This window comes from Abramis brama (genome assembly GCF_963993115.1).
Source record: "Abramis brama genome assembly, chromosome: 18".
NCBI lineage: Eukaryota > Metazoa > Chordata > Actinopteri > Cypriniformes > Leuciscidae > Abramis > Abramis brama.
The window spans coordinates 36,340,665-36,363,164 of NC_139980.1; the positions used below are offsets into that span (position 1 = coordinate 36,340,665).

The 22,500-nt window shown below is 44.3% G+C and overlaps 2 protein-coding genes across 3 annotated transcripts in view; one reads left to right on the forward strand and one right to left on the reverse strand.

Annotated features, from left to right (window-relative positions):
- The window catches only part of plcb1l (phospholipase C beta 1-like), a 157,009-nt gene extending 140,314 nt beyond the window's left edge, over positions 1-16,695 (reverse strand). For both annotated transcript variants that reach the window (XM_084090219.1, XM_084090220.1), the window contains exons 1-2: positions 16,418-16,695; positions 6,216-6,293 (exon numbers count right to left, since the gene is read on the reverse strand). In XM_084090219.1, the coding sequence (XP_083946345.1) occupies positions 6,216-6,293; positions 16,418-16,516 (177 nt within the window). In that variant the 5' untranslated portion in view covers positions 16,517-16,695. The remainder of the gene's footprint in view (positions 1-6,215; positions 6,294-16,417) is intronic.
- Positions 16,696-20,575: 3,880 nt separating this feature from the next.
- The window catches only part of fzd6 (frizzled class receptor 6), a 15,676-nt gene continuing 13,751 nt past the window's right edge, over positions 20,576-22,500 (forward strand). Inside the window, exons 1-2 of the mRNA XM_084090435.1 lie at positions 20,576-20,720; positions 21,679-21,882. Of these exons, the coding sequence (XP_083946561.1) occupies positions 21,700-21,882 (183 nt within the window). The 5' untranslated portion in view covers positions 20,576-20,720; positions 21,679-21,699. The remainder of the gene's footprint in view (positions 20,721-21,678; positions 21,883-22,500) is intronic.

Consider the following 22,500-nt stretch of genomic DNA (forward strand, 5'->3'; position numbering starts at 1 on the left):
GAAGATGAGCTGCAATCTCAAAGAAGTTCAGTTAATGACTGGAGCGACTGCACACACATGATGACATGTCAGATAATTATATGATGGACACACTAGATGTAGAGCCACAGGAGTCAGTGGATCGAGAGATCACATGACAGTGAGAGCCAGAGCTGTAAACAAAGCATCTCTCCATTAGCAAATCACCTCTAGGGTTTAAGTTTTCTGTCTCAGTTAGTCTCTGTAACCTGATCTGATGGTGTTTTCTGAACTGTGTTCAATGGAAGAAGAGCAGAGCTCTTTTGAGAATCAGACAGAAAAAGACCTATTGGCATGACTTAACATCTTTACAAACATCAATATGATTTTAAAATGAACCCTTCTTCATTTCTTAATGCATGTATTTGGTGTTACTGGTCACGATTCACCTTCACGATTCACGAGCACATCATCCGAAAGAAACAAAAAAAATTGTCTGGAACAAACACAGAGAAAGTAGAGTGATGAAAACACTGAAACGTCCCAGAGGTGCTGGATTGTTATATCGGCACTCCTGAACTAACTGTGTGTGTACACTGCATAAAGTAAAGGCTGAATACATTATGCGACTCTTAACATCCAAATATCTTACACTTTCCAGAGAGCTTCATACACTTACAGGAGCTGACTGAAGGCAACAGCAACACAACCCTTAAACAGGGAATGGGTTGCAGGGGGAGGCCACAGACAATTTATCCTTTATCTTTATCCTTCCTGACTGATTTGTCTTCAGTTTTGTGATTTGTTAGGGTCCCTGTCTGTAGCATGAGGCAGTACCTGCAACACAATCAGTTCCACAGATCGTCCAAATCCATCCAGCCCGTCACATGTTGTTTCTCCCAGTACAGATTCAAGAGTATGGAGCAGATAGTGGGAGATGGGCAATTACACAAGGAGAAGGAGAAGAGCAACAACCCAGCAGCAGGACCAGGAGGAGGAACAGGTAGAGGAACAGGAGGAGGAACAGGAGGAGGAACAGGGGAGGAACAGGGGGAGGAACAGGGAGAGGAACAGGAGGAGGAACAGGAGGAGGAGCAGGAAGAGGAACAGGGGAGGAACAGGAGGAGGAACAGGGGAGGAACAGGAGGAACAGGAGGAGGAACAGGAGGAGGAACAGGGGGAGGAACAGGGGGAGGAACAGGGAGAGGAACAGGAGGAGGAACAGGAGGAGGAGCAGGAAGAGGAACAGGGGAGGAACAGGAGGAGGAACAGGGGAGGAACAGGAGGAACAGGAGGAGGAACAGGAGGAGGAACAGGAGGAGGAACAGGGGGAGGAACAGGTGGAGCAGGAGGAGGAGCAGGAAGAGGAACAGGGGAGGAACAGGTAGAGGAACAGGAGGAGGATCAGGAGGAGGAACAGGGGAGGAACAGGTAGAGGAACAGGAGGAGGATCAGGAGGAGGAGCAGGAAGAGGAACAGGGGAGGAACAGGAGGAGGAGCAGGAAGAGGAACAGGGGAGGAACAGGAGGAACAGGAGGAGGAACAGGAGGAGGAACAGGGGGAGGAACAGGCGGAGCAGGAGGAGGAACAGGAACAGGGGGAGAAACAGGTGGAGCAGGAGGAGGAGCATGAGGAGGAACAGGTAGAGGAACAGGAGGAGGAGCAGGAGGAGGAACAGGGGAGGAACAGGGGAGGAACAGGAGGAACAGGAGGAGGAGCAGGAGGAGGAACAGGAAGAGGAACAGGGGAGGAACAGGGGGAACAGGAGGAGGAGCAGGAGGAAGAACAGGGGAGGAACAGAAGGAGAAAAAGGAGAAACAGGAGGAACAAGAGGAACAGGAGAAACAGGAGGAACAAGAGGAACAGGAGAAACAGGGGGAGAAACAGGAGGAGGAAAAGGAGGAACAGGAGGAACAGGAGGAGGAACAGGAAGAACAGGTGGAGCAGGAGGAGGAACAGGTAGAGGAACAGGAGGAGAAACAGGAGGAGAAACAGGAGGAACAAGAGGAACAAGAGGAACAGGAGAAACAGGAGGAGGAACAGGAGGAGCAGGAGGAGGAACAGGAAGAACAGGTGGAGCAGGAGGAGGAACAGGAGGAAGAGCAGGAGGGGGAACAGGGGAGGAACAGGGGGAACAGGAGGAGGAGCAGGAGGAGGAACAGGAGGAACAGGAGGAGGAGCAGGAGGAGGAACAGGAATGGGGAGGAACAGGCGGAGCAGGAGGAGGAACAGGAGGAGCAGGAGGAGGAACAGGGGGAGGAACAGGAGGAACAGGAGGAGGAACAGGAAGAGGAACAGGAGGAGGAACAGGTAGAGGAACAGGAGGAGGAACAGGTAGAGGAACAGGAGGAGGAACAGGAGGAGGAACAGGGGGAGGAACAGGGGGAGGAACAGGGAGAGGAACAGGAGGAGGAACAGGAGGAGGAGCAGGAGGAGCAGGAGGAGGAACAGGGGGAGGAACAGTAGGAACAGGAGGAGGAACAGGAAGAGGAACAGGAGGAGGAACAGGTAGAGGAACAGGTAGAGGAACAGGAGGAGGTACAGGGGGAGGAACAGGGAGAGGAACAGGAGGAGGAACAGGAGGAGGAACAGGAGGAGGAACAGGAGGAGGAACGGGAGGAACAGGAGGAGGAACAGGGGAGGAACAGGAGGAGGAACAGGAGGAGGAACAGGGGGAGGAACAGGAGGAGCAGGAGGAGGAACAGGAACAGGGGGAGAAACAGGGGGAGGAACAGGTGGAGCAGGAGGAGGAGCAGGAAGAGGAACAGGGGAGGATCAGGAGGAGGAGCAGGAAGAGGAACAGGGGAGGAACAGGAGGAGGAGCAGGAAGAGGAACAGGGGAGGAACAGGAGGAGGAACAGGAGGAGGAACAGGGGGAGGAACAGGCGGAGCAGGAGGAGGAACAGGAACAGGGGGAGAAACAGGGGGAGGAACAGGTGGAGGAACAGGAGGAGGAGCAGGAGGAGGAACAGGGGAGGAACAGGGGAGGAACAGGAGGAACAGGAGGAGGAGCAGGAGGAGCAGGAGGAGGAACAGGAAGAGGAAGAGGGGAGGAACAGGGGGAACAGGAGGAGGAGCAGGAGGAAGAACAGGGGAGGAACAGAAGGAGAAACAGGAGGAACAAGAGGAACAGGAGAAACAGGAGGAACAAGAGGAACAGGAGAAACAGGGGGAGAAACAGGAGGAGGAAAAGGAGGAACAGGAGGAACAGGAGGAGGAACAGGAGGAACAGGTGGAGCAGGAGGAGGAACAGGTAGAGGAACAGGAGGAGAAACAGGAGGAGAAACAGGAGGAGAAACAGGAAGAACAAGAGGAACAGGAGAAACAGGAGGAGGAACAGGAGGAGCAGGAGGAGGAACAGGAAGAACAGGTGGAGCAGGAGGAGGAACAGGAGGAGGAGCAGGAGGGGGAACAGGGGAGGAACAGGAGGAGGAGCAGGAGGAGGAACAGGAGGAACAGTAGGAGGAGCAGGAGGAGGAACAGGAATGGGGGAGGAACAGGCGGAGCAGGAGGAGGAACAGAAGGAGCAGGAGGAGGAACAGGCGGAGCAGGAGGAGGAACAGGAGTAGGAACAGGAGGAGGAACAGGAGTAGGAACCGGAGTAGGAACAGGAGGAGGAACAGGAAGAGGAACAGGAGGAGGAACAGGAGTAGGAACCGGAGTAGGAACAGGAGGAGGAACAGGAAGAGGAACAGGAGGAGGAACAGGAGTAGGAACAGGAGGAGGAACAGGAAGAGGAACAGGAGGAGGAACAGGAGGAGGAACAGGAGGAGGAACAGGCAGAGCAGGAGGAGGAACAGGAGGAACAAGAGGAACAGGAGGAACAGGAGGAGGAACAGGAGGAGGAACAGGGGGAGGAACAGGGGGAGGAACAGGGAGAGGAACAGGAGGAGGAACAGGAGGAGGAGCAGGAGGAGCAGGAGGAGGAACAGGGGGAGGAACAGTAGGAACAGGAGGAGGAACAGGAAGAGGAACAGGAGGAGGAACAGGTAGAGGAACAGGTAGAGGAACAGGAGGAGGAACAGGAGGAGGAACAGGAGGAGGAACAGGGGGAGGAACAGGGAGAGGAACAGGAGGAGGAACAGGAGGAGGAACAGGAGGAGGAACAGGGGAGGAACAGGAGGAGGAACAGGGGAGGAACAGGAGGAGGAACAGGAGGAGGAACAGGAGGAGGAACAGGAGGAGGAACAGGGGGAGGAACAGGAGGAGCAGGAGGAGGAACAGGAACAGGGGGAGAAACAGGGGGAGGAACAGGTGGAGCAGGAGGAGGAGCAGGAAGAGGAACAGGGGAGGAGCAGGAGGAGGAGCAGGAAGAGGAACAGGGGAGGAACAGGAGGAGGAGCAGGAAGAGGAACAGGGGAGGAACAGGAGGAGGAACAGGAGGAGGAACAGGGGGAGGAACAGGCGGAGCAGGAGGAGGAACAGGAACAGGGGGAGAAACAGGGGGAGGAACAGGTGGAGCAGGAGGAGGAGCATGAGGAGGAACAGGTAGAGGAACAGGAGGAGGAGCAGGAGGAGGAACAGGGGAGGAACAGGGGAGGAACAGGAGGAACAGGAGGAGGAGCAGGAGGAGCAGGAGGAGGAACAGGAAGAGGAAGAGGGGAGGAACAGGGGGAACAGGAGGAGGAGCAGGAGGAAGAACAGGGGAGGAACAGAAGGAGAAACAGGAGGAACAAGAGGAACAGGAGAAACAGGAGGAACAAGAGGAACAGGAGAAACAGGGGGAGAAACAGGAGGAGGAAAAGGAGGAACAGGAGGAACAGGAGGAGGAACAGGAAGAACAGGTGGAGCAGGAGGAGGAACAGGTAGAGGAACAGGAGGAGAAACAGGAGGAGAAACAGGAGGAGAAACAGGAGGAACAAGAGGAACAGGAGAAACAGGAGGAGGAACAGGAGGAGCAGGAGGAGGAACAGGAAGAACAGGTGGAGCAGGAGGAGGAACAGGAGGAGGAGCAGGAGGGGGAACAGGGGAGGAACAGGGGGAACAGGAGGAGGAGCAGGAGGAGGAACAGGAGGAACAGGAGGAGGAGCAGGAGGAGGAACAGGAATGGGGGAGGAACAGGCGGAGCAGGAGGAGGAACAGAAGGAGCAGGAGGAGGAACAGGGGGAGGAACAGGAGGAACAGGCGGAGCAGGAGGAGGAACAGGAGTAGGAACAGGAGGAGGAACAGGAGTAGGAACCGGAGTAGGAACAGGAGGAGGAACAGGAAGAGGAACAGGAGGAGGAACAGGAGTAGGAACCGGAGTAGGAACAGGAGGAGGAACAGGAAGAGGAACAGGAGGAGGAACAGGAGTAGGAACAGGAAGAGGAACAGGCAGAGCAGGAGGAGGAACAGGAGGAGGAACAGGAGGAGGAACAGGCAGAGCAGGAGGAGGAACAGGAGGAACAAGAGGAACAGGAGAAACAGGAGGAAGAACAGGAGGAGAAACAGGAGGAACAGGAGGAACAGGAGTAGGAACAGGAGGAGGAACAGGAGTAGGAACCGGAGTAGGAACAGGAGGAGGAACAGGAAGAGGAACAGGAAGAGGAACAGGAGGAGGAACAGGAGGAGGAACAGGAAGAGGAACAGGCAGAGCAGGAGGAGGAACAGGAGTAGGAACAGGAGTAGGAACAGGCAGAGCAGGAGGAGGAACAGGAGGAACAGGAGAAACAGGAGGAAGAACAGGAGGAAGAACAGGAGGAGAAACAGGAGGAACAGGAGGAGCAGGAGGAGGAACAGAAAGAGGAACAGAAGGAGGAACAGAAAGAACAGGAGGAGGAACAGGAGGAGGAGGAGCAGTGCAAGAGCCCTAGAGAAGGACCTGGTGTGCATCAACCGGTCAGAAACACACTTCATGAGGGTGGCATGAAAGAGTCTGGAGATGCCGTGGGGAACGTTATGCTGACTGCAACATCCAGCATGACCAGTTTGGTGGTGAGACAGTGATGTTCTGGGGAATATTGGATGGTCGCACAGATCTTCACATGCTGGCCAATGGTTCCCTTACTGCTGTTAGAGACCGGGATGAAACCCTGAGAGCCACTGTAAGAGCTCACACTCTTACATCTGGCCACAGTGTGTACAGACTTTCTGAATGATGAAGGCATTGATGCCATTTAGGGTTAGGGTTAGACTAAAAAGGCCTTTATGTTTTGAGAAGAAACTGACATGCATTAAATAAAAGCGAACCACTCTGTAGGAGACACTTGCTATTATTGACTATCTATAACGCAGGACACAGTTTGCTTCAAATCAGAATTTGAAAAAAAAGAAATTACCTTATTCTGATCAGTCCAGTAAAGGTAGAAGCCCTGAGGGTCGACCCGCAGCGTCACCGGTGTAACTGTGGTGCAGTCCTACAAAACACCAGACAAACACATCAAAACACCAGACAATCACTTCAAAACACCAGACAATCACTTCAAAACACCAGACAATCACATCAAAACACCAGACAACCACATCAACCAGACAAACACATCAAAACACCAGACAATCACATCAACCAGACAAACACATCAAAACACCAGACAATCACCTCAAAACACCAGACAAACACATCAAAACACCAGACAAACACATCAACACACCAGACAATCACATCAAAACACCAGACAATCACATCAAAACAAACACATCAAAACACCAGACAATCACATCAAAACAAACACATCAAAACAAACACATCAAAACACCAGGGGCCCATTCTTCGTACGTTGCTTAAAACATCCGAGATCAAATTACACATCCAAGATGATATCATCGTGCTAATCATGATCCGGCTAATTAGGTTATTCGAATACACCTGCCGGATATGATTAGTATCACTGGATTGAGTTATCTGAGATAACTGCGCGTTCATGCGCTGGTTTAAAAGGGGATATGTATCGATAGTAGAAACATTGATCAGCAACGCTGCTATTGGCTGTTCAGCGTGACCAAAGAGCGCGCACAGTTTTTCTCCTCAGCAGAGCAAGAACTAATAGTCGAAGTTTATTCGGAATTTTAATGTTTAATCAAAATGCCAGGGAACACCTCAAAGTCTGCAAAAGCCAGGAGAGAGGGCTGGCAAAAAGTAGCAGACAATTTAAATCCGTTAGAAGTGGCCATGTTAGATGTTTTTATCACTTAATAGCCTATATATTTGTATTTTAATAATTGCATTATTACTTTGTTCATTGTAATGACAGAGTCACCACACTAGAACATGGGAACAAATAAAAGTGAAGTACAAAAATATTCTACATAATGGTAATTTTTAGTTATATTATAGTCTCTTCTATAAAAGGCACTGTTAAATAAATGGTTGTCTGATTATAAAAGCAACCAAGAAAAAGGCTGAGAAAAAAAAAGATCTTAGTAGCCTACACTGTAAAATAATTTTTGCTGCATTAAATTAAGGCCGTATAGTCATTTCAACTGTTAAATCTTCAGTAATGATGAATTGCTTTGACTTGTGAAAGTGAAAACTGATAAACTTATGTTAATGTAAAAATATTTTGCATTTTAAACATTTTTCCCGAGTGTAGTTCATTGTAATGACATTGTGTTTTCCTCTTTTGTGCACTTTTACATAATACACCAACACTTGTTGTATCTGTTCCCAAGAAAGTGGTGGCTGAAATATGTGCAGTAAGTGGACATTTTCTAACTTTCCAAAGGAAAGAAAGTATAAGACTTTGTAATGTCCATTTGTTTCCATTGCACTGGACAGTGAATAAACCCTCTCAGATAACTGTCATATGGAGGAACTAGCCTACCTGCAAGTGCATAAATAACTTTACTTCATTTATACTTGTATGCTTTATGGCTGCAATATAAGTTGCAGGATTCCACATCTACAGAAAGGCCTACAGAAGAGTCTGCACAGACAGAGGAGACATAGGCCTACAGGTGGGCAGTGTATAGACAACTTTTCCTTTTTATTTGTTGCATGAGGCATGTGTCTAATATCTCTTGTTGCAGGCACTTGACCACTGGCTTTTCTTTACAAAGAACAATTGAAATAAAACTCAAGGAACTAAGCATAGTTGTCTTTTATTAAACATTTAATGAAAAGTGTTTTTTTTGGGGCAATGTTGTATAATATGGCACATGCAACAATGTCACAGGCCCTGTCAGATGTGCAACCCTCAGACTTTTCAGACACTGAAATCTTCCCTTTAGTTAGCCAAAGTTCATTTCATTGTGTGCCCTTGTCCTGGCTAGAGCTGCATTGTCAGGGAATGGGGTCATAAAACACCTGTCTGCAGGCAGGAACATGTCATAATCACCTATGAAAAAATGCAGTTCTGTTAGGATCAGCATAAGTGTTTGTAATACAGTGAGCTTGATATTTAATTGTGGAACTTTCCTTACCACTTTCAAATAATGTGCTTAAATGTGAATCTCTGAAAATTCTTAAGTCATGCACAGATCCTGGCCATTTTGCTTTCACATTTGTGATATGGAAGATTTTAGTCAACTGCCTTTTTTTTTATTTGATATAATATTACTAATCTGGAATATTAAGAATCACAATAGTAACTGGGCTGCACATTTACATTGTGAACCCCCTTTCTGTTCACATAATCCCCTTCATTGAGGCCTTGATGGCAGTCTATGGTCTAGCCTATAGTCTATGGTACCAATCACGTTAGTGAAGCATGAGTGACATATACTGTAATAGGCATGGTCATGATTGCATGATCTTCATAAAAAATTATGAAAACTGCTTTAAATAAAACTGCTTTACAACATTGGGTCTTCAGTGGCTTGGAAATGCCACAAAAAACCTAAAGCTGTTTTTTAAACCTAAAAGCGCCAGGTAAACCCGAATGACACGACAGACAGCACTTTCCATCAAGTTCTCCGCATCTCCAATAGTGTAAAGGAAAGAGCCACTCGCAAATAATCTTAGGGCAATGCAAACAGTTTGTGCTGTAGTTAAAGCCCAACTCCGACAAGTCGAAAATAAATGTGCGTTTCCAACAAATTAATAATGTAAACGACAATCTCACGAGTCACAAGAAAAAATATATATCTCAGAAAGTGCACTATCGCGCTGCGCTGGACTTCCCGTATCAACTCCGCTTATAAAGCCGGGATCTAATCCTGTTAACATGAAATAAGCTGCTCCCGAGCAGGTTTAAGCTTGTGCACCTGTTGCTATGACTGCAAGTCCAGGATGAGCGTCGAAGAACCAAACAATCCAAGATCATGCCAAATCGCCAACAATCAAATCCAGCTAACTGAGTTAGCGACGTCAAAGAACGGGACCCAGACAATCAATCACATCAAAAACCAGACAATCACATCAAAACACCAGACAATCACATCAAAAAACACCAGACAATCACATCAACCAGACAAACACACCAAAACACCAGACAATCACATCAACCAGACAAACACATCAAAACACCAGACAATCACATCAAGACACCAGACAATCACATCAAAACACCAGACAATCAATCACATCAAAACACCAGACAATCACATAAAAAAACACCAGACAATCACATCAACCAGACAAACACACCAAAACACCAGACAATCACATCAACCAGACAAACACATCAAAACACCAGACAATCACATCAACCAGACAAACACATCAAAACACCAGACAATCACATCAACCAGACAAACACATCAAAACACCAGACAATCACATCAACCAGACAAAAACATCAAAACACCAGACAATCACATCAAAAAACACCAGACAATCACAGCAACCAGACAAACACACCAAAACACCAGACAATCACATCAACCAGACAAACACATCAAAACACCAGACAATCACATCAAAAAACACCAGACAATCACATCAACCAGACAAACACACCAAAACACCAGACAATCACATCAACCAGACAATCACATCAAAACACCAGACAATCACATCAACCAGACAAACACATCAAAACACCAGACAATCACATCAACCAGACAAACACACCACAACACCAGACAATCACATCAAAACACCAGACAATCACATCAACCAGACAAACACACCACAACACCAGACAATCACATCAAAACACCAGACAATCACATCAAAACACCAGACAATCACATCAAAAAACACCAGACAATCACATCAACCAGACAAACACACCAAAACACCAGACAATCACATCAACCAGACAAACACATCAAAACACCAGACAATCACATCAACCAGACAAACACATCAAAACACCAGACAATCACATCAACCAGACAAACACATCAAAACACCAGACAATCACATCAACCAGACAAACACATCAAAACACCAGACAATCACATCAAAAAACACCAGACAATCACATCAACCAGACAAACACACCAAAACACCAGACAATCACATCAACCAGACAAACACATCAAAACACCAGACAATCACATCAAAAAACACCAGACAATCACATCAACCAGACAAACACACCAAAACACCAGACAATCACATCAACCAGACAATCACATCAAAACACCAGACAATCACATCAACCAGACAAACACATCAAAACACCAGACAATCACATCAACCAGACAAACACACCACAACACCAGACAATCACATCAAAACACCAGACAATCACATCAACCAGACAAACACACCACAACACCAGACAATCACATCAAAACACCAGACAATCACATCAAAACACCAGACAATCACATCAAAACACCAGACAATCACATCAAAACATCAGACAATCACATCAAAACACCAGACAAACACATCAAAACACCAGACAATCACATCAAAACACCAGACAATCACATCAACCAGACAATCACATCAACCAGACAATCACATCAAAACACCAGACAATCACATCAACCAGACAATCACATCAAGACACCAGACAATCACATCAACCAGACAAACACATCAAAACACCAGACAATCACATCAACCAGACAAACACACCACAACACCAGACAATCACATCAAAACACCAGACAATCACATCAACCAGACAAACACACCACAACACCAGACAATCACATCAAAACACCAGACAATCACATCAAAACACCAGACAATCACATCAAAACACCAGACAATCACATCAAAACACCAGACAATCACATCAAAACACCAGACAAACACATCAAAACACCAGACAATCACATCAACCAGACAATCACATCAAAACACCAGACAATCACATCAACCAGACAATCACATCAAGACACCAGACAATCACATCAACCAGACAAACACACCAAAACACCAGACAATCACATCAAAACACCAGACAAACACACCAAAACACCAGACAATCACATCAAAACACCAGACAATCACATCAAAACACCAGACAATCACATCAAAACACCAGACAAACACATCAAAACACCAGACAATCACATCAAAACACCAGACAATCACATCAAAACACATCAAGACACCAGACAATCACATCAACCAGACAAACACACCAAAACACCAGACAATCACATCAAAACACCAGACAAACACACCAAAACACCAGACAATCACATCAAAACACCAGAAAAACACATCAAAACACCAGACAATCACATCAACCAGACAATCACATCAAAACACCAGACAATCACATCAAAACACCAGACAATCACATCAAAACACCAGACAAACACATCAAAACACCAGACAAACACATCAAAACACCAGACAATCACATCAAAACACCAGACAATCACATCAAAACACCAGACAATCACATCAAAACACCAGACAATCACATCAAAACACCAGACAATCACATCAAAACACCAGACAATCACATCAAAACACCAGACAATCACATCAACCAGACAATCACATCAAAACACCAGACAATCACATCAACCAGACAATCACATCAAAACACCAGACAATCACATCAACCAGACAATCACATCAACCAGACAAACACACCAAAACACCAGACAATCACATCAAAACATCAGACAATCACATCAAAACATCAGACAATCACATCAAAACATCAGACAATCACATCAAAACATCAGACAATCACATCAAAACACCAGACAATCACATCAAAACATCAGACAATCACATCAAAACACCAGACAATCACATCAGGGTCATCAGGGTCAGCACTGCACACTGGGTATTTTATTACAGTCAACATAATCAGTATGTTCAAGAGAAACATGGGTAGATGAGAAGAATTAGAAGTATGGCGTGTTTGTGTTGATGTGAGAAAAAGAGAGATATTAAAGAGTAAGACAGATGTGAACTAGAGTAAATAGAGCACTGTAGTTCCTGCAACACAAACCTTGTCGTGAATGAAACAGAGAGTTGAGTGTGAGCCGTCAGACGCAGAGAGACAGGAGCAGCTCGTGTTTCATTTAACCCTCAGGACTTCACATAGCAACTGCAAATATTACTGGAGCTCTATAAAAAGACCAGCACGTTTTTGTGGAGGAACGCAGTGGTGTTTTATAGTCCCTAAACTTTAGCAGGGGCCGATTACGCATGCAGACATTCGACACACATCAGTGCTTTAGTATCAGTCCACAACACAACATCTGTGACCAGTGTGCTCTGAGAAGAGATAAACGCCACAGCTTTTACTGAGTGTGTCCGATCATGTATACGGTCAACAACTCGTCTGACAGCGTCCTGTTTCTACCCGATTTATTACTGGGACGCTTGATTTATTACTGGGACGCTTACTGGGATTCTGCCATTGTAAGACAAACACACTGGCAGAGAAACCACAGCTGAGAATTATAATGGAGCAAGTTCCAAATTACTTTGCCTCCTTAAACACTGAAACACTGAAGCCTCCATCTCCTCAATGAAACGTCAAAAACGAGCTCAAGCCTGAGGAGGACAGAGCTTCGTTTACACAGCGGATGATGATTTACACACACATTCCTAGAGAACGTCTCGGTTTGATCTCCATGCAATCTCACTGCTGTCTGAAGAAAAAGTTGCGATCCTACGGGATCTGCAGTTACAGAGAGTCCTGTTTCTCCCAGTGAGGAGATTTAAAGCCAGACGCTTGAGGAGCCAATCAATGGCTGGAGAAATGAGCTCTGGATTCCTGAAGGCGTTTCGTTACTGAAACATTCTGTCATTTTCTGCACAATGGCAACATGCATGCAGTCAGACATCTGACAAGACAGTTTAATAATGACCATAAAAGTGTGTTAAATGCCAAGTGAGCCGGTGATGTGATCCTTAGTGTCCCCAGACTATTTTGGGCAGATTATATGGTATATTATTATATAACAGTTATTTTGTTGCCAGTTGAATACAAAATATATCAGTTGTGCCAAGTCTAATTTTTGATAATTCATTGAAACATTTTTTTTTCTATTATTCTCTGATTATTTTCTTTTTCTTTTTTTAATCTTGATGGACTTGGAGGACAAAAGATCAGATATTCATATCAGAATCAGAATAACATCAGTGTAAAACAGATTCACATTCTGAAACACTTGAGTTCAAATGCAAAAACAGCGAAACTAATATTAGAAAACAGAGAGTTCAGACTCTGATTGGACGAGACAGCAGATAAACACACACGTGTGATGCACATCAGATCAACTCTACATTAAAGAAGAAGTAAAGTTGCGAAGTTGCTCAGCAACTGTAAACAACCGAACTGAAGCGTTCAACCAGCGTTTGCATAAAAACTCTGGGCTTCAAAAGCTTTTTACAGGCAAGCCTCTTTTCTGTTCAGTTTTACCAGCGAGAAGGAAAACAATCCTGACTCACAGAAGATAAAAGTGAAACAGAAAATCCTGGAGGCAGAGCATCACATGCATCCCTGCTCCTCATGCACACGTCAGGAAACACACTGGGAAAACTGGGAAAATCCTGGAGGCAGAGCATCACATGCATCCCTGCTCCTCATGCAAATGTCAGGAAACACACTGGGAAAATCCAGGAGCCAGAGCACCACATGCATCCCTGCTCCTCATGCAAACGTCAGGAAACACACTGGGAAAACTGGGAAAATCCTGGAGGCAGAGCATCACATGCATCCCTGCTCCTCATGCACACCTCAGGAAACACACTGGGAAAACTGGGAAAATCCAGGAGCCAGAGCATCACATGCATCCCTGCTCCTCATGCACACGTCAGGAAACACACTGGGAAAACTGGGAAAATCCTGGAGGCAGAGCATCACATGCATCCCTGCTCCTCATGCAAACGTCAGGAAACACACTGGGAAAACTGGGAAAATCCAGGAGCCAGAGCATCACATGCATCCCTGCTCCTCATGCACACGTCAGGAAACACACTGGGAAAATCCAGGAGCCAGAGCATCACATGCATCCCTGCTCCTCATGCACACGTCAGGAAACACACTGGGAAAACTGGGAAAATCCTGGAGGCAGAGCATCACATGCATCCCTGCTCCTCATGCACACGTCAGGAAACACACTGGGAAAACTGGGAAAAACCAGGAGCCAGAGCATCAGGAGCCAGAGCATCACATGCATCCCTGCTCCTCATGCACACGTCAGGAAACACTGGGAAAACTGGGAAAATCCAGGAGCCAGAGCATCACATGCATCCCTGCTCCTCATGCACACGTCAGGAAACACACTGGGAAAAGTGGGAAAATCCAGGAGCCAGAGCATCACATGCATCCCTGCTCCTCATGCACACGTCAGGAAACACACTGGGAAAACTGGGAAAATCCTGGAGGCAGAGCATCACATGCATCCCTGCTCCTCATGTACACGTCAGGAAACACACTGGGAAAACTGGGAAAATCCACGAGCCAGAGAATCATATGCATCCCTGCTCCTCATGCACACGTCAGGAAACACACTGGGAAAACTGGGAAAATCCACAAGCCAGAGAATCATATGCATCCCTGCTCCTCATGCACACGTCAGGACACACACGGCATCATTCATTGTTCTGTTTTTTATTTTATATTGTTGTCACTGCCAAACATGACATTTATATTTAATTATTTAGCAGAAGCTTTTATCCAAAACGACTTACCAATGAGGAATACAGCAAAGTGAGGCAATAACACGAGAAGTGCTAAAAATACAACATTTCATGAGAACGTTGCTTCTTCTTACTGAACGATGTACAAACTCGACAGGTTGGTGGATTGCTTAAATGACTAGACAATTACGTGACTATACGATTATGCAATTACTTGAAGCAATCAGATTGGTTGCTGAATGAATAGTCGCAGTGAATAGTCGCCGCAGCCACACCTCTTCACTTGACAGAGATTTAACTGTGTGTTCATGTCTGTCTAAGAAACACAGTTACAGCATCACGGATTAGGTTTCATCACCTTCATCGTCATCATCTTCATCACTTCTCTGATCTGCTGCAGGTTCAATACATACATTAGTGCCTACAGGTGCTTTACAAAATCACTCATTCACTAATTTCTGCCATTCATAGGATCGGCAAAACACTGTGGATATTGAAGAACTCCCAAAGCACAACAAATCGCTAAAGATGTTCAGTAAACCAGCAGGTGTAGTCCCCGTTTAAACCGAATTATGATCGACTGGAGAGAAGTGGTTTCTGATGGGAAAATATAAATCCCACTTCTATCCCACATAAAGTCTCCTCAGAAGCAGACACACTGTCATCTCTCATCACAGTTTAAATCAGGCTTGGAATTAAAACAATATAGTTCTCCCATGACTTACGTGCATTCATTCTGGAAAATCAATAATACAAAGAACCTATCTACAATTAATGTCAAATTCACCCATGGATGACAGTTTCTCATCATCAAGTAAAATCTGAGGTTTTCTCTGTTGTTTAGTTGTTTGTCCCTCCATGAAAAGCTCTATGTCAGCAATTTGTTTCTCTAATCGAATCACTTGGGCTTGAGGACTTTCACAGGCAGGTTTGACCTTTTATGGCAGGAGAGGAGTATCGGAAAGCTTTAGGGGAAAATATGAGCTCGAGGAAACATTACATTGAAGAGAATCGTAACATTTCCGTGTTCACTTGCAAGGTGCATATGCTGCCATCTGTTATGATTACAGTTATAAATAAAGGTAATTTGCCTAAACATGATGTCAAACAAACAGCACTAACAAACTAACAGTCCATTAGAGCTGAAATAGATGCAACTATGCAAATATGACATGACAACGGTATAGCCTAGTGCAATACAGTATACTGACACTGAAGAATACCTTCATTTTACACAACATATCTGCATTTAAAGAGAGAATCACTCTAAATGTAAATTCTGTCATCATTTCCGAACCAAACCATATCTGTCTTTCTCTACACTGGGATTATGATGTTCCCAGGAAAACATTCACACGGGTTTGGAACGACATGAGGGAGAGTAAACGATGACAGAAGGTTCATTATGGGGTGAACTAGCTTTTTAATAGGTTTTTAAAAATATTCTAATATAAGACACAAAAGCAATTCTAGAGTAAACCAGCATGTAATTGTGACTTTTGACTGACCCTGACAGCTCGCGCTAACACTGCTCCACAAGTACACTGAGAATCTGAATCTGCCATGAATGTTACTTACATCGTCCCACTTCATGAACTTGTCCCCCGTCCTGAGCTTCTCGGGCACGGACACGCGTTTGAGCTGAAGCGCGTGAACTCCCGGCTGCGCTCCCGCCATGACGCGCGTGGACCTCACGCGAGCGATGCTGTTGCTTCAGGAAGATCTGAGACACACACTGAGACATTCACTGATGAGACATTCACTGACAAGACTCTGCAAACCCGCTCATTGCTCGCCACTCTGGCAAGTGCTTGGGATTGGTGCATGTGTATATCCACTGTCACGCGGTGTTACGCGCACAGAGACCAATGCGCGCTCCCGTTGAGTCCGTGCGCTCCGGAGCGCGTCATGATGAAAACTCGTCGCCTTGTACAAGTGAAACATACATTTACAGTGAAAGTAGGGGAAATTATTCTGCAATAGTATGAAAAGAACTGGGTTAGACTGCATTCATTAAACAACAGGCTGTTCTTTGAAACTGAATTAAAGTGCACAGTAAGAAATATAACATGGGAACTCAAACATTTGAATTGGTCTTCAATTTAACTCGGACAGTGTGTGGTTATCTGAGAGTAAAACTCAACTAATCTTGACTAAGGGTTTTTAGTTGATTCGTTTTTTAACTGAGGCTGTAAGTATAAAGACATTTACTGATCAGGTTCTCTGATTTAAAGTTGTGTAGTTGCTCAATGTTCAATGCTCTGATCCCATCTTGTGGTTGTCTTAAAAATAACAAGTCTTTACACAAATTCACATAATGTGGACAATTCCTATGTGTTTTTAAAATAAGTGTCTTCTGCTCCACAAAGCTGCATTTAGTTGGTCAAAAATGCAGTATTGTCAAATAGTATTACAATATAAAACAACCCTTTTTTATTTTAACAATTTTTTTTTTAAATAAATGATTTCAAAATCATTCTGTGATGGCTAAACCACATTACTCCAGTCTTCAGTGCCACATGATCTATCAGAAATCATTCTAATATGCTGAGTTTTGGAGCTCAAGAAACATTTCTTACTTGATAAAGTGTGGAAACCACAACGACTCTTTGTTTCGAGTTTGAGGAACAGCACTAAAAAAACTATTTTATGCATCCTTGCAGAAAAGTATGAATTTGAAAATAATTTTTTAAAAACAGTGACTGCAAAATTATGAACAGTAGTGAGTGTAATTACAGTTAAACCCTGTAAGTTCAGTCATCTGAACAGAGTTTACTGAAGATAAAGTTAGTAAAGACCGTAGAAATGAGTGAGATGATCCAGCCTGAACTAACTTTAGATACGAAACACACTGTAGTTTCCTTCAGTAACCACTATGTGTCGTTGTTGTGTTCTGACTTGAGCTGGGTTCCCCAAAAGCATCGTAAGCCTAAATTGATCGTAGAACAATTACCACCAATATTCTCTATGATCAACTTTGGCTTATGATGCTTTTGGGAAACCCAGCGCTGGAAATTGAGTTGAAGAAGAAGTGTGTGTGAGGCATGCAGCGTTCATGTCTGTTGCTGGAACTGCTGCAAACAGAGTAAAGTGTTAACTTCAACTTCATTTATGTACTAGTCTGATTTATACATTTATAATATACTACATTTCTGGCGATGAGGATGAAGCAGAAAGTCCGATGTGACACCAGACTGAGGATATGAACAGGATCAGTGATGATGAAAACTGAAGAATCTGAAGGATAAAGAGAAGAAGATTGACCATGGCTTAGAGCAAGACTGAGCAACTTTACACCAAATGCTGAGGGAACGACTTGGCATAGATGATGATCGGATTCAGAAACAAATCTGACATTTGAAACTGCTTTTAAAATCACAGTAGCCACTGAAGCCGCAAGCAAAAATGTGATTGACTTGCAAAATAACTCCAGCGTACAGGCATGAAACAGCGCCATGTTCAAAGTGAGGAAACCTGATCACGGGGAAAAGGGGAGAAACAGAAGAACAGAAGAACAGAAGGAAACCAGAGAATGCTACAGTTGCAGTGGAAAAACCACAACGCCAACCAACGCAGATTTAAGAAGAACAAATGTTATGTGTGCGGGAACATAGGCCATATCACCAGAGCCTGTCGTCACGAAGCAAACAGAGTCCGCATCGAGCATTCAATGTTAGTGAAAATATGGCATGGTTTTTTGTTTCTTCTGCTGAACACAAAAGAAGATATTTTGAAAAATGTCAGTATAACCAGTTGATGGATCCCACTGAAATTCATAGTAGGAAAAAAATACAATGGAAGTCAATGAGGTCCATCAACTGTTTGGTTACCGACATTTTTCAAAACACCTTCTTCTTCTTGTGTTCAGCAGAAGAAAGAAATTCACACAGGTTTGAAACAACTTAAGGGTGAGTAAATGATGACAGAATTTTCATTTTGAAGTGAACTAACTCTTCATGTGCCGACTGATGTCAAGGGTTTTCAGACCTAGATCTGAGACAGCGGTGGAGGAATAGATTCATCGACAAAGTCATCTCACCTGTTGCAGTTTTGGTACTATTTTCACAAGTAAGGTGTACATTTTCAAAACTCTTAATGCTAATATCACAACAGATCACCAAAAGTGCACTTTTTTCAAATATTTCAGCATTGTTTAAATTGTGTTAGTACAATACACTAAATCACAAAGTATCCTTTTCTCTACACAAAATAACGGTTTCATCTAAACATCTGATTCACAGTAGCGGCCTGGCATAAAGCTCTTACTATCAAACTTTTCATTTGCATCTCTTCTTGTATAGTTTAATACATTAGTCTATAATTTAATACCACTGAATTTAATGGTTTATCAATTAATCATTCGGTACACCTATAGATTTCTATAGATATTGATTCTATAGATAGTTTCTATAGAACTTGTTTGCAATTTCCGATATGTACAACCAAATGGAATGAATTCTTTATATAGCCTAAGTGATTTATAGATAATAATAACCACAATGTTCAAAGTGTATGCACACGTATGTGTGTGTTTGTGGGTGTGATAGAGAGTGTGTGTGTGTGTGTGTGTGTGTGTGAGAGAGAGAGAGAGAGAGAATGTTTGTGTGTGTGTGTGTGTGTGAGAGAGAGAGAATGTTTGTGTGTGTGTGTGTGTGTGTGAGAGAGAATGTTTGTGTGTGTGTGTGTGTGAGAGAGAGAGAGAGAGAATGTTTGTGTGTGTGTGTGTATGTGTGTGAGAGAGAGAGAATGTTTGTGTGTGTGTGTGTGTGTGTGTGAGAGAGAGAGAGTGTGTGTGAGAGAGAGAATGTTTGTGTGTGTGTGAGAGAGAGAGAGAGAGAGAGAGAGAATGTTTGTGTGTGTGTGAGAGAGAGAGAGAATGTTTGTGTGTGTGTGTGTGTGTGAGAGAGAGAATGTTTGTGTTTGTGTGTGTGTGTGTGTGTGTGTGTGTGAGAGTGTGTGTGTGTGAGAGAGAGAATGTTTGTGTTTGTGTGTGTGTGTGTGTGTGAGAGAGAGAGAGAGAGAGAGAGAGAATGTTTGTGTGTGTGTGAGAGAGAGAGAGAATGTTTGTGTGTGTGTGTGTGTGTGTGTGTGTGAGAGAGAGAGAGAGAGAGAGAATGTGTGTGTGTGTGTGTGTGTTCGAGTCTTGTGAAGGTGAATAAAGCGCTGTAGGCTAAAGTTAGTTTCAGGTTCGACATTCGCCAGACATTAGTTTTCTTACAGAGACATCAATACCACGATTGGTCTTAGCAATATCATATGCAACAACTGTATATCGACAAAATCACCAACGTGCATTAGAGCCGCATATTTACACCTGAGAATGTTTTGATGCCTAAGGGAACGTCTGCCAATTCCACCAACTGCGTTAAAACGTATAATTTGAATTGATTAAAATTACTTTTAACAAAAAAACAGACATGTTCAAATTGCAAAGCTTGTAGGAAGTTCCTATTGGTAAGACTGACTTACTACTGGTAATTTTTTTTTTTTTTTTTTACAATTCTTCTTCATGTATGTACGACAATAATTTTCATAAAAGATGCAGTCATTCACCTAAAGTTTTTTTTCATGTTTCAAAGCTTGTAGTTGGACTTACTACAGATGAATAATGCAAATCTCACCTGTAGTGAGTCAGTCTACTCACTAGGCATTTACTATAACTTTGCAAATATCGTTAATTTCCATGAATGATTAGATGTTTATATTTTTGGACTGTGAGCGGAATTTGCAGACAGTCCCTTTGACATGCTCTCTGCGCATGCGCACACCTGAGTTTAGTTTTTCTCGGAAGTCACAAACTCCTACAAATCTATTGTTTCTCTTCTGGATAAGTCAAAGACTTTCACCGGTGGAGAATGACGTAGATGATTTTGTACCTGAAGTAAGACATAATCAAAAATGTATAGATATCATTTGTGAAACTTTGTGCGATATTTGATGTGCTCAGTTGTTTTACTGAAGTTGTGTGTTTGAACAGAAACGCGTTGACCAGACAACCATTATTAAAACAGGAAGAGACGTCAAAAACACGAAGGAATGTTGAATACTAACTCTCTAGGATGATTATGTATATAAGAAAGACCAATAGATAATTCAGTATGTGAATCAATGTTGGTCTAAGTCTGCATCATGTCTAATTTTAAATATTTGCTGATAATTATGCTTCAATACACAGACGATATCCTCTCTGAAATCTATTGATATTTAAATAAAATCGTCGCGATAATTAATCACTAATGATGATTAATTTCTCCTACCAGTAAACAATACTTCTCAATAGAGTAAATCAACAGAACAAATCATGCAGTTTCATACATGATTATTATAAACATACATGAGCACACGAAGCATCATCTCCATATTCTGCTCCTTCATTATGGCGAATTTATTATATGAACCTGAGATTAATTTTCACTTGTTTTGAGATCCTTCAGTATGATTTGCATATGTACAACACACACTATACACTTTCCTCTGGTGATGATTATAGTTATTAGAGCAGAATGAGGAAAGTTTAAGTTAGCCAGAGATTTTCCTACGGTTCGGGTTCAAACCCACTCAACGCTTGTGTTAGGTTGTTTGTTTCTGTTAATTATCAAGTAAAATATTAATAAAATGATATTAAAAATGCATGATTACAGCTAGAAAGATTCAGACTTTGTAGCCGACAGTCCAAGTGTAGACTCTTTCATTTAAATATGCTTTTATTAATCCAGCCACAGTGAGAACACACACACACACACACACACACATTTATTCTGGTTATTGAAATGTTTGGCAGGAGATTGGCTCGACGTGACTGTGCTCATATTGCGCTGATGTACATGTGTGTGTTGCAGATTTCCCGGAGGTCCTCCTGAATGATGCGGATCCCGCTGTGGTTGTGTGTGTGTGTCCTGACGCTGGACTCGAGCGCGAGCCACACACTCTTCACATGTGAGCCGGTGCGAGTGCAGTGGTGTGTCCACATGCCCTACAACACCACCTTCTTCCCCAACATGCTGGAGCACTACGACCAGGACATCGCTGCGCTGAAGATGAAGGTGTGTGTGTGTGTGTGTGCGTGTGCTGGAGCACTACGACCAGGACATCGCTGCGCTGAAGATGAAGGTGTGTGTGTGTGTGTGTGTGTGTGCGTGTGCTGGAGCACTACGACCAGGACATCGCTGCGCTGAAGATGAAGGTGTGTGTGTGTGTGTGTGTGCGTGTGCTGGAGCACTACGACCAGGACATCGCTGCGCTGAAGATGAAGGTGTGTGTGTGTGTGTGTGTGTGCGTGTGCTGGAGCACTACGACCAGGACATCGCTGCGCTGAAGATGAAGGTGTGTGTGTGTGTGTGTGCGTGTGCTGGAGCACTACGACCAGGACATCGCTGCGCTGAAGATGAAGGTGTGTGTGTGTGTGTGTGCGTGTGCTGGAGCACTACGACCAGGACATCGCTGCGCTGAAGATGAAGGTGTGTGTGTGTGTGTGTGCGTGTGCTGGAGCACTACGACCAGGACATCGCTGCGCTGAAGATGAAGGTGTGTGTGTGTGTGTGTGTGCGTGTGCTGGAGCACTACGACCAGGACATCGCTGCGCTGAAAATGAAGGTGTGTGTGTGTGTGTGTGTGTGTGTGTGCGTGTGCTGGAGCACTACGACCAGGACATCGCTGCGCTG